This window comes from Bubalus kerabau, chromosome 10 (genome assembly GCF_029407905.1).
Source record: "Bubalus kerabau isolate K-KA32 ecotype Philippines breed swamp buffalo chromosome 10, PCC_UOA_SB_1v2, whole genome shotgun sequence".
NCBI lineage: Eukaryota > Metazoa > Chordata > Mammalia > Artiodactyla > Bovidae > Bubalus > Bubalus kerabau.
The window spans coordinates 28,474,526-28,487,444 of record NC_073633.1 but is presented as its reverse complement, the minus strand read 5'-3'; the positions used below and the strand labels follow the sequence as shown (position 1 = coordinate 28,487,444).

Sequence of the window (12,919 nt, the reverse complement as noted above, 5' to 3'; positions counted from 1 at the left end):
CCTGGATTCATTTTTTAAATTTTTATCTCTGAATTCCGCAAACCCACTGACCCAGAAATTACTCCAATACCCCAGACCTCCTACCTTTTCATATATTTCCTCTAGAGTAGAAAGAACAAGAATAGAAAGAGGAAAAAATAAGGAACAAAAATAGAAGGAAAGGAGAAAAACAATATTGAATTTGAGCAAAAAAGTGTGGCCAGATCAGAATTAGCTATGGGTCAACAGGGCATCCAAGAGTTGAACAGTAGGAAGGGAGAGGTGGAAATTAAGGAAGAGTGAACATTATACGCATGTCCTGGTTTTCAACAACCAAATTCTTATTGGAATCATTTCTGTGCAAAGGCCAACTATATATCTTTGTTTCTAAATGATTTCAAGAAATTGTATTTACTTCTGCAATAAACAATGCATGTATCAGATAGTTTTCCTTGACCAGAATTTTCACATAACCGAATTATCAAAATCTCTGCCAAACTATGCAATTTGAAAAATGAGTCATCCTTCCCTATAATTCCTCAAGGTTCTACGTAATCCATCCTGACACAATTCTTCTAGAAATATCATCTACCTTTCCTTACACACTATCCCACAATCTTCTCTTACATATAGTCTTCTAAGAAAAAAAATTCTTTACGACTTCACATATAGGAAATATTGCTTTTACCTCTCTGCTCTGTCCCTCCAAACCTCAATTTTGGAGAAATTGCTGACCTTACTGCAGTCTCACTAGGCCACTATGGGTGGAGTTTCCTGTTAAGTGAGTTGACTCACCTCAGATGTGATTGGTACTCAGTGATTCGGCTGGAACATACTGACAGTAAGAACAAAATTTCTCTGGCCCCAAGACTCTATATTCTTCAGGGTAGGGGCAAAGGCACCTCAGTAACTGGGCAAGGGATCATGAAGAGAAAATGGGGAGCCCTGCTGGGGTTTCTGTGGGTCCAGATTTGCTGTGAGTCGGGGTCATCCCAGATAGGGAACTGGGGAGTGTCCACAGCTGTCAGTGGGAGGGAGGGGGGGAAAGCTGACCTGGAGCTCCTAGATGGTCCTACATCCTCAGGTGTTTCCTGAGATAGTTTCCTGGCCTGGAAACCCCATCTGTGGCTCCTCAGTGACATCATATGTGTTTGTTTTTCTCTTTCCAAGCAGGGGTGAGGGGAGTGAAGGTGGAGCAGAGTCCTTCAGTCTTGAGCCTCCAGGAGGGAGCCAACTCTACTCTGAGGTGCAATTTTTCTGAGACGGTGAACAGTGTGCAGTGGTTCCAGCAGAATCCCGGAGGCAGCCTCACCAGGCTATTTTTCATAGCTTCAGGGACGAAGCAGAATGAAAGGCTGAGTTCCACAGTGAATTCTAAGGAGCGGTATAGCACCCTACACATCACAGCCTCCCAGCTGGAAGACGCAGCCACCTACCTCTGTGCGGTGCAGGCACAGTGCTCCCAGGCGGCCTGCAGCCTGTACCCAAACTGCAGCTGCCTCAGCCCCAGCCCTCCACAGTACTACAGCATCCAAGTACCCTTGTTACATCTTTGGGTTTCCAGATTCATAATTCAGCATTTTTTCCTCTGAAGATCAGATCCTTTAGGACTGTCATTTCACTTTTTTTTTTTTTTTTTTTGCCCTTCTTCTTCCCAGAAATCTCTTGTGGATACAAAGCTCTAATATGGAGCCATTGTCATAACTGATGTAGATGCCAATATTCAATGTCCTGTTAAAACAATCTAGTGCTCCTGACAGATAAAATGTAAGCTACATATAAATTTATTTGATGGAAAATGCTTGGAAAAATATATGGTGATCAACAAATAGAAAGACATGACTCAATTTTTTGGTTAACTGCACGTGTGTGTTCCTCCAAAGTGAAAAGGGAATTAAATGTGTGTAATGCTTTTAAAATTTGTATTCAGATTTTTGAGTCCTGGTAATAACAAATATGAGAAAAATAATTTTTTATGTGAAGACAAGGCAGAGACTGGAGTGATGTGTCTGAAAGCCAAGGAGCACCAAACACTGATGGCAGTTGCCACAAGCTAAGAGGAAGCATGGGAGTTTATAGCAGCTTTATTCATAATTACCAAAATTTGGGACTAACCAAGATGTCCTTCAACAAGAGGATGCATAAGTAAATTGTGGTACATCCAAACAATGGAATATTATTCAGTGTTAAAAAGAAATGGGCTGTCAAGCCATAAAAATACAGAGGAAACTTAAATGCATGATACTAAGTGAAATAAGTCAATCTAAAAGGCTGCCTACTATATGATTCCAACTAAATGACATTCTGGGAAAGGCAAAATTATAGAGAGTGAAAACCAGTGATTGCAAGGATTGAGGGGAGTGGAAGGATGAATGGGCAGAGCACAAAGGATTTTTAGGAGTGAAACTACTCTCCGTGATACTATAATGGTGAACACATGTCACTATACCTTTGTTAAACCCATAGAATGCACAACACCAAGAGTGAATCCTGGTAAACTATAGACTTTGGGCGATTATAATGTGTTAATATGGGCTCATCAGTTGTGAGAAATAGACCCATCTCATGTGGAAGTTGACAAGAAGAGAGGTTATGCAAATGTGGGAGTGGGAGGTATATTGGAAACCTCTGCATCTTCTCTTTAATTTTTCTGTGAACCTAAAATGATCAAAAGTCTCAACAAATTAGATTCAGATACATGAAACTAATTTGTATGAAGAGTTAAAGCATTTTAGAAAAATGGTGCCACTAGAAACGTTGAAAGTGAAAGTGTTAGTCGATCCATCCTGTCCTACTCTATGTGACCCCATGGACTGTAGCCTGCCAGTCTTCTCTTTCCACGGAGTTCTCCAGGCAAGAATACTGGAGTGGGTTGCCATTTCCTACTCCAAGGGATCTTCCTAACCCAGGGATTGGACCCAGGGATGGACCCAGGGATCGAACTCAGGTCTCCCGTATTGCAGGCAAATTCTTTACCATTTGAGCCACCAGGGAAGCCCATTAGAAACATTACCTAATGAAACTTTACCCTGCTTCTTGTAAAGAAGATTCCAAATTTTCATTTTGCACTGGTTCTAAAAATAGGAGAAAGACAGACGCCAGAAAGCAATTTGGTTGCTTTAGAAAGAGCCTCTTGCTTTACCTGTTGGCAACTCATCTACTTCCTCCAGGTCCTCCACTCGCGCAGATGTTTTTTCTTTTATTCCTACAAGATGAAATAAGACTTATAGAATGAATCACCAAAAGAACATCTTCTACCAGTTCAGTCACAAAGCCCCTTTGACCTCAGTGTCTGTGATGAGGCTTACATTCAGTGAGCCACGTCCCACTTTATGCCATTTTACTATGGATTTATATTTTCCTTTGTCTTATAGGAGAAATGAAATCACAGATAGGGATTCATTCCAAGGACCCTGCCTCTGTTTCAGAAGAGGCCCTAGGGTTAATTCGTGGCAACTTCAGCCCCCAAAGACTGCAGGGGATGCGAAAATAGTGTTGGGTTTCAGAGTGCAAGGGGTTTCTCCCCACTCTCTCTCATCACTTTACATTGTATATAAGCAGGCCTCAATAAAGATTTGTTCTGCTAACCCATGGCGGATGCATGTTGATGTATGGCAAAACCGATACAATATTGTAAAGTAAAAAATATATATATAATAAATAAATAAATTTAAAAATAGTATAAAAGAATTTAGAGCTAGATGAACCCATAAACAGGATTTAATTCAACCTCATTTTACAAAACAAGAACTCGATCCAAGATGACAGAATGAAAAATTATATAATTAAAAAATAGATCAAATGAGCTAGCAGTAGAAAGTTGAGGATAAACTGGATATCCTCACCTCCCCCTTAATGTTCTTTTCCTATCTCCTTCTTCCAGACCCTTGTTGCTGAGCAAAGAAAAGCTGTCTAATGCAAACTACAAAACTTATCTCTCTGCTGTTTAGTAATTACATTTTAGGACACATTTCAACTGTTTCTACTGTCAGTTCTCTGAGAAAGCAAGGGGCCACTAAAAACCAGCTTAGGGGAGACAGTCTGAGATAACAGGCAGTTGAAATGTAAAATGATCTGCTCTCTGTTACTCTCATCTTTGGCTTACAGGTTCCTTTTAGAGAGAGTTTTCCTCCATAACAGGCAAATGAAAATGGTATATTGGGTGAACTTGATAATTTCATATATATATATATATATATATATATACACACACACACACACACATATATTTGTTTTGTTTGTTTAAGAGAGTGAATCATGGTGCTTTTATAAATTAAAAACTATATATCAGGCCCATCATTGAATAAAGAGCAACAGCATCTACCTCTTTTCAGCTTATAAACAGTCAAATTCTCTATCTCTATATTCTTACTGTGCATGAGCACTTAAGAATTGATGCTTTTGAACTATGGTGTTGGAGAAGACTCTTGAGAATCCCTTGGACTGCAAGGAGATCCAACCAGTCCATCCTAAAGGAGATCAGTTCTGGGATCAGTCCTGTTCATTGGAAGGACTGATGTTGAAGCTGAAACTCCAGTACTTTGGCCACCTGATGTGAAGAGCTGACTCATTTGAAAAGACCCTGATGCTCGGAAAGATTGAGGGCAGGAGGAGAAGGGGATGACAGAGGATGAAATGGTTGGATGGCATCACTGACTCGATGGACATGGGTTTGGGTGGACTCCAGCAGTCAGTGATGGACAGGGAGGTCTGGCATGCATGCGGAGGCTGGCATGGGGTCACAAAGAGTTGGACATGACTGAGCGACTGAACTGAACTAAATTGAGATTACTTCAATCTGAGACATAATTTGTTTGACCTTCGCTGTTTTTATGCATGTTCCTCGTAGGCACAGCCATGAAAAGGACATATAACCAGAGTTCAGTAGTTAGAGATGTGACCACCAGATGGTGGTGCACCTCTGCTGATCAGAACATGTGGAGGGTTCATGTGAGTGGGTTCTGAATGCATAGGCTTAGGGCAGAAGCAGAGCCTTTTTCTTATTGGCTGGGTAGACAATGAAAGAAACCACTAGAGAAAAGAAGGGATCCCTTGGTAACAGAAGCAGGTCTCCTGGTTGGAGACTGCAGGTCCACAATTGATCCTAAATGGGAAAAACAATGAAGACACCCATTGGAGCTTTAATCACGTTCTTATGGCTACAGCTGGACTGTGAGTTGAGGGTTTAAGGGAAACAGAGTGTATTAGTAGATATTCGTTAGACACTGAGACTGACTTTATTCAAGTTTCTTCTAGTTATTGTAGAAAAGGGAAAGTAAATTGTGGAACTTAATAATCTGACAACCTTTCTCCTTTCTCTGACTTCTACTTTCTCCATAGGTGTCAGCCTTGGAAACGAGGTGGAGCAGCGTCCTTCCACCCTGAGTGTCCAGGAGGGAAACAGCTCTGTTATCACCTGCACTTATACAGACACAGCTTCAGACTACTTCCCTTGGTATAAACAAGAACCTGGGAAAGGTCCCCAGCTCCTTATAGCTATTCGTTCAAATATGAGTGAAAAAAAAAGACCAGATACTGACTGTTTTATTGAATAAGACCGCCAAACATCTCCCCCTGCACATCGCAACCATCCAACCTGGAGACTCAGCTGTCTACTTCTGTGCAGCAAGGACACAGTGCTTCCCAGGCGCCCGCTACCTGTACTCATACTTGTGACTGGGGCAGCCCCCTTCCCTTGGTGCAGCCTTCAAAGTAGCATTTGTCATATTATGTGTCTGCAAGTGGAAACTGATGTGTTAGACAAGCATAGAATAAGAAGGTTAGGTTCAAGATGACCCAGAAAGTATGACACATTTTATGGATGATTGCTGCTTACTGAATTCTTGAAGGGAGTTAGCACTGTTTTGTTTCAAAATTGTAAGATTGCCTTTACATTTGCCACTCACACTCCTTTTCTATAAATAACCTCTTGGTATCAATTCACAATCCTTATTATGAGTGGTTTTTTTTTAATACTGTGTTTTGATAACAGCACTTATTATTTTTCTGATTATATATTGCATGCCAATTATAGGGAAATGTGTGATATACAATAAATATGATATTGATAATTCTGCAATCTCATAATATTGTGAATATTCAGCTTATCTTTTTAATAAATTATTGTTACAATAGGCTTATAATGTTTTTCACTTACTATTATATGTTGAATTGAGCATTCACCATTCACATAGTTGATTATCAGTAGATGTTTGTTAAAGACATAAGAAAAGGTGACTCCTGCAATGCAGGAAACCCTGGTTCAATTCCTGTGTTGGGAAGATCTGCTGGAGAAAGGGTAGGCTACCCACTGCAGTATTCTTGGGCTTTGCTTGTGGCTCAGCTGGTGAAGAATCCGCCTGCAATGTGGGAGAGCTAGATTCAATCCCTGGGTTGAGAAGATCCACTGGAGAAGGGAAAGGCTACCCGCTCCAGTATTGTGGCCTGGAGAATTCCATGGGCTGTATAGTCCATGGGGTCACAAAGAGTCAGACATAATGAGCAACTTTCACTTTTACTTTAACAAGCATACATGATATGTGAATTGTGTTAAAAACCTATAACTACCACTGTAAGTATACTTTTTGCAATTTAATGTATCCAAGATAGATCCACAAGTTCAGCTACTTCATTAATTTCATTTTTGTTAATGATTGGTTTAAAAAGGAGTTTAGAATAGTTATTGCATAGACAGCCTGGCATTGTTTCTTTTCAATATTTAAGATAAGATTATTTTAAAACACATTAATTCACATTTGGTGTGAGACTGTTAAAAAAATCTGTCAGGACATGAAGGTGTTTTGAATAGCAGAGGTGCTATCAGGAGAACCTTTCACTGAGAAGAGTAACAAAGTTGAATAACCTGGGGGAAAATTAATATTTTATATTAGTCAACTGATTGGTAGAAAAAGGTTGGGTGTTTTAGGTTGGAGAACAATTTGTGCTATGTGTGGTACTATCAGATTTAATGGAGATTCCAGGGCAGGATCTGAAAAAACTTCAACCAGTTTAGCTGAGGCTGTGATTACTTTGAGGTAAGAAGGTAAGTTCAGTTCAAATTTAAGGGGTAGGCCACTGTAGGTAACAGCCCTCTGCTGTTTGCCATTGTCGACTAAAAAGATGCACAATGTGAGAGCTAAGTTTTACTTGGGGCAAAATGAGGACTGCAGCCGGGGAGACCGAAGCTCAGATAGCTCTGAGAGACTGCTCCAAAGAGGTAGCGGGGGAAAGTCAATATTTAAGATTTTGGTGAAGGGGGAATTTAATGCAATCAAGTGCTTACTTTACAAAAGATTTTCTGCGTCACAAGGAGCTGACATCATCATGAAGGGATTTAGTGCTTTTCTAGATATGAAGAGATGCAAGGATTGGGATCATGAAATCAGTTCCTGAAAATATCTAACCACGTAAAGACCTGTTTCACCAGTTTCCCTGGAGCACAGAGTGCCTCACTTTCCACCCTCTACTCCCCTCATCGGGCGTTGAAGGTTAGCAGCTGCAGCAGCGCAGGGTTCAGTCTCTGCAGAGGCAGAAGACAGATGCCCTTGCTGTTGGTCAGTGGCTGGCAAATACTCTTGGCAAGTGCCAGTTTGTAGTTGACACCATGTTGTTTAGTAATATCCTTAGGCATGGCTTTCCTTTTACATTCTTACACAAATATTATGATCAGTAGTGGTCTTATGATCAACTGTCTTATGGAGGTCTCTTGTGGTATACTCCCTTAGAACTAGGTGCACAGAATATAGAGGCTTTTTGTGGCTTTTTTGGGCTTCCCTGGTGGCTCAGATGGTCAAGAATCTGCCTACATTGCTGGAGACTTGGGTTCAGTCCTGGGGTTGGAAAGATTCACTGGAGAAGGGAATGGCTACCCACTCCAGTATTCTTGCCTAGAGAATGCCATGGGCAGAAGAGCCTGGCAAGTCTGGGGTCACAAACAGTCAGACCTGACTGAGAGGGCTCCAATTGAATTAATGGGAACAATATAAATTCAAAGGTTTGATAACCCGATGACCAAAATCTACCATCTATTTGCCCTCTCTGAACAGACCTGGGCTGTCAGAACAAATAGAGAAGAGAAAGGGACCACTGTGACAGGACGCCATGTCTGCGAGATTCATCCTAGCCTTCTGCAAAGGGAGATTATCTTTTCTCCTACTATTAGGTCCCAAGTTAGATAAGTGAACAGATGTTGTAGTGAAAAATTATAGTGATCGCTATATTGATATGTAGGTTGAGAAAGCTGCAGTAATTGACACAAACAGATATTTCTTCTTTTCATAAAGCAATTTATTTCTATCTTAAGTGAAAGAAAGCATATGTAGGTATGAGGATAAATGATCATTACATCTTATGTTGTTTCCATAATCCATTACATGCAATATCTTAAAACAAGTTCCATCATAGACACAACAGCTGAACACAGTAGTTCATCAAATTATCACTCTTCCTTTCAATATCAAATTTGACTTGTGTTTATTTTCAGATGCAATTGGTATCAACTGAAAATGGGTTTGGGTGGACTCCGGGAGTCGGTGATGGACAGGGAGGCCTAGCGTGCTGTGGTTCATGGGGTTGCAAAGAGTCGGACACAACTGAGCAACTGAACTGAACTGAACTGAACTAAAGAGCTGGTTAATGCAAAAGGAAGTTTGGGGTGAGTGAGACACTCACCTGGTCCATAGAGAGTTGACATGAGCCACATCAACTTGCTACTCCAGGAAACCCCTGTTTCCTGTTGTGGGGCAGCAGCAGCACATGCCCAGCAGTTCTTCCCTCACCCTGTCAGGCTCACCTTGCAAGGCCTTGACATTGAAGAAGAAGATATTTTCCATCTAGTGGAAGAGCTGAAACATGCTTCTCTCCAGCCTTCTGAAGGTGGTCATGGCTTCACTGTGTTTAGGTAAGGATGGTCCCGGTGGAACTAGGCCTCCTCTGTGACCTAAGGACTGGCAGAACAGGCAGTCTTATGGGAACCCTGGGAAGAAGTGGGGTTTAAAATAGGATTTCTTTATTCCATACCACTTATTCCTGAAGTTCTGATTCTATTTTCTTTCTTTAGGATCCATTATTGCCCAGAAGGTAACTCAAGACCAACCACAAGTATTAGGGCAGGAGAAGGAAGCTGTGACCCTGGACTGCAAGTATGACACCAGTGATTCACGTTATAGTTTATTCTGGTACAAGCAGCTCAGCAGTGGGGGGATGATTCTCCTTATTCGTCAGGATTCTTCTAACCAGCAAAATGCCACAGAAGGTCGCTACTCATTGAACTTCCAGAAAGCAAGAAAATCTATCACACTTGTCATCTCAGCCTCACAGCTGGAGGACTCTGCAGTGTATTTCTGTGCACTGAGAGAGCCCACTGTGAGACGTGTGTAGGAGGGACCTGCACCAAAACCCAGGGCCCTCTCCACCTGCTGTGGGGACCAGGGCAGGGAGTTGCCAGCACAGACAGGAAGCGATTAGGGTTGCACAGGCATAGGGTTAGAGAGAAGATACTCATTCTAAGAAAATAATTCTCTAGGTTCAGAAGCCATATTCAGAGCTATGATTCATAAAAAAATCCTTATCCCTAAAATTTAGGTTTAAATTATTTATTTATTAAAAATGTAAAATTATGTATTGAGGACAAAAATTAACCACATAAAATCCTTGCCATGTAGTGATTAGTATGAGCTAGAAGAATTGACTAAGGGAATTCAGAAATGTCTGAATTACAAATCAGTAAAAATATGTGTGAATTGTTGGATTTTCATTTCAATTTATTCATGTTTTACCAAAAGTTTTCACTTTTGTCTCAGGTTCAAAGGATTTGTTAACAAAATAAGCCATTTGTTATATACAAATAAATAATATAGATGTTTATTGGAGAATTATCTATGATACATCACCAAATTGGGTTTTGACCAACATCCAGACTTGGATAGAGGTCAACATCCAGACCTGAGAGTTTTCAGCACTGGGAAGTCCCAGGTCACAGCACATCTGGGGTCCCAATTATGAAAAGAGTCCTCTCCGTGGGTGAGACTTCAAAGATTGCAGTTCAGGGCTCCCATTTACAATCCCAGGGCAGTTGCAAACTGATATCATCATCAATCTGTGACCAAATTGCAGCTCTGGTTTCATGTTAATGCTGTTCATTTAGTCATGTAAAACTTAGAGTGTTGCTAAGGCTGGGGGATCCCTCTAGGAGCTCAACAATCTCAACATTCCTTCCCCATCTTATCCATGGTGCTGGAAGCCTTGCACTCACAGCAGGCAGTTCTCACAGTCAACTCACAGTCAGGGCAGTGTCCAGGCAGGTCAGAAGCAAGGTCAGAGGCCTGTTTTGCTTTGTCTCTGAAGCCTAAACAAGACTATTTAATTTTCCTAGCAATTCATTAAATATTAATTGACTATATGTTATATTACAGGCATTGTTTTGTCATGAAATCTCTGTGTGATTTTCCTTCTTTTGAATATCATGTTTTTTCATACCACTTAATAAATTCATTCATTTTAGTTTTGTTAGCTGAGTTAATAGGACCCTTATTTACATTCTAAGGTGCCTACTTTGTGCTAATACTCATTGCTTCTTATTAACACCTCTATCACTGAATGGCTCAATTTTCATAATGTAAGTTTTTCCTGCCTCTCTTCAGTCTTATCCACAAAAAGATCAATAATTAGTGGCTCTTAGAAGGACATTTTGTGAAGTACTGTATGAATTATGTTCTGTCTCTGGTCTTGCCTTTCACTGCACACGCCTCCAAAAGCATTTTTTGCCATCATGTGGCTTATTTTGCACCCCTCTAGGCCCTCTCTTTCAATCAGTGTTACACAATCCCAAATATTCCTTCTCTCCAGTTTCCTCCTTCTACCTGAAATCCCATTTTTCTCAGTGTTTTAAAAGTTGAATGGTAATGGGTGGTTGCTAAGCGATCTTGTGTAGTAGCTGCCCCTTATATTTGTATTTGGAAAGCAATTGTGTAGAGTAGGAATCTTCTTTACAATAAGTGAGGCTGAAAAAACTGTACAGCTACAAGTAAAAGAATGAAATCAGAACACTCTCTAACATCATACACAAAAATAAACTGAAAATGGATTAAAGGCCTAAATAAAAGACCGGATACTATAAAAGTCTTAGAGAATAACATAGGCACAACACTCTTTGACATAAATCAAAATAGAATCTTTTCTTGGTCTACCTCCTAGAGTAATGAAAATAAAAACAAAAATAAACAAATGGAACCTAACTAAACTAAAAAGCTTTTGCGTAGCAAAGGAAATCATAAACAAAACAGAAAGAAAATCCCAGAATGAGAGAAAATATTTGCAACAGAATTGACAAGGGATTAGTCTCCAAAATATATAAACAGCTCATGCAGATCCATATAAAAAAAAAAAACAAGCAACTCAAATTAAAAATGAGGGGAAGACCCAATAGACATTTCTCCAAAGAACATGTACAGGTGACCAAAAGGCACATGAAAAGATGCTCAACGCTGCTAATTATTAGAGAGATGCAAATAAAAACTACAATGAGATATCACTTCACACTAATCTTTGGGCTTCCCTGGTGGCTCAGTTGGTAAAATATCTGCTTGCAATGTGGGAAACCTGGGTTTGATCCCTGGGTTGGCAAGATCCCCTGGAGAAGGGAAAGGCTACCCACTCCAGTATTCTGGCCTGGAGAATTCCGTGGACTGTATAGTCCACGGGGTCACAAAGAATCGGACATGACTGAGTGACTTTCATTTTCACTCACACAATCAGAATGGCCATCATAAAAGAATCTACAAACAATAAATGCTGGAGAAGGTATGGAGAAAAGAAGAAAAGGGAATCTTCCTACACTGTTGGTGGAAATGTGAATTGGTATAGCCACTATGGAGAACAGTATGGAAGTTCCTTAAAAAACTAAAAAGAGTGCTACCATATGACCCAGCAATTCCACTCCTGGGCATAAATCTGGAGAAAACCATAATCTGAAAAAAATACATGTACCCTAATGTTCACTGCAGCACTATTTACAATACCAAGGACGTGGAAGCAACCTATATGTCTATGGAAAGAATGGATAAAGAAGATGTGGTACATGTATACAATGCAACATTACTCAGGCATAACAAACAATGAAATAATGCCATTTGCAGCAACATGGATAGACCTAGAGATTGTCATACTGATTGAAGTCAAAGACTATTTTCATATAATATTTATAATACTTATATGTGGAACCTTAAAAAACGGTACAAATGAACCTATTTCCAAAACAGAAGTAGAGTCACAGAAATAGGAAACAAATTTATGGTTACTAAGGGGGAAGTAGAGGAGGGATAAATTAAGAGGTTGGGATTGTCATATACACACTACTAAATATATAATATAGATAGATAACTAATAAGAAACCTACTATAGAGCACAGGGAACTCTAGTCAATACTTTGTAATAACCTACATGGGAATATAATTCTAAAAAGAGTGGATATGCTGTATATGTACAACTGATTCACTTTGCTGTACATCGGAAACTGACTTTGTAAATCAACTATACTCCAGTAAAAATTAATTTTAAAAAGTCTTACATTCGTTTAACTCAAAAAATCTTACCATCCTAACAGACATTTTTTTTACCATATTTAATCATTTTAAGTGTATAATACAGTGATATTAAATACATTTACATTATTATTAAACAGAAACATTATTCCTCTCTAGAACTCTTTTCATGTTGAAAAGCTGAAAATTTACACTCATTAAAGGGTAACTCTGCATTCCCCTGTCCCTCCAGCTCCTGACCACTACTATTCTGCTCTCTCTGAGTTTGACTACTTTAGACATCCTGTATAAGTGGAATCATGCAACACAGGTCATTTTGCGTCTTATTTCATTTATCATGATGTACTCAAGTTTCGTCTATGTTGTAGCATGTTTTAGAATTTCTTTCCTTTTTAAGGTTG

General features: G+C 39.8%; 1 pseudogene and 2 gene segments (V, D, J or C); all 3 read left to right on the top strand.

Moving 5' to 3' along the window:
• The first annotated feature begins 903 nt into the window (after positions 1-903).
• On the top strand, positions 904-4,840 carry LOC129621969 (T cell receptor alpha variable 22-like). The segment is given in 3 exon segments: positions 904-955; positions 1,153-1,514; positions 4,829-4,840. Coding segments are annotated over 3 exon segments (426 nt in total).
• Positions 4,841-5,099: 259 nt separating this feature from the next.
• On the top strand, positions 5,100-5,655 carry LOC129621968 (T cell receptor alpha variable 13-1-like; annotated as a pseudogene).
• Positions 5,656-8,829: 3,174 nt separating this feature from the next.
• LOC129621967 (T cell receptor alpha variable 14/delta variable 4-like) lies at positions 8,830-9,357 on the top strand. The segment is given in 2 exon segments: positions 8,830-8,878; positions 9,038-9,357. Coding segments are annotated over 2 exon segments (369 nt in total).
• Positions 9,358-12,919: the final 3,562 nt, after the last annotated feature.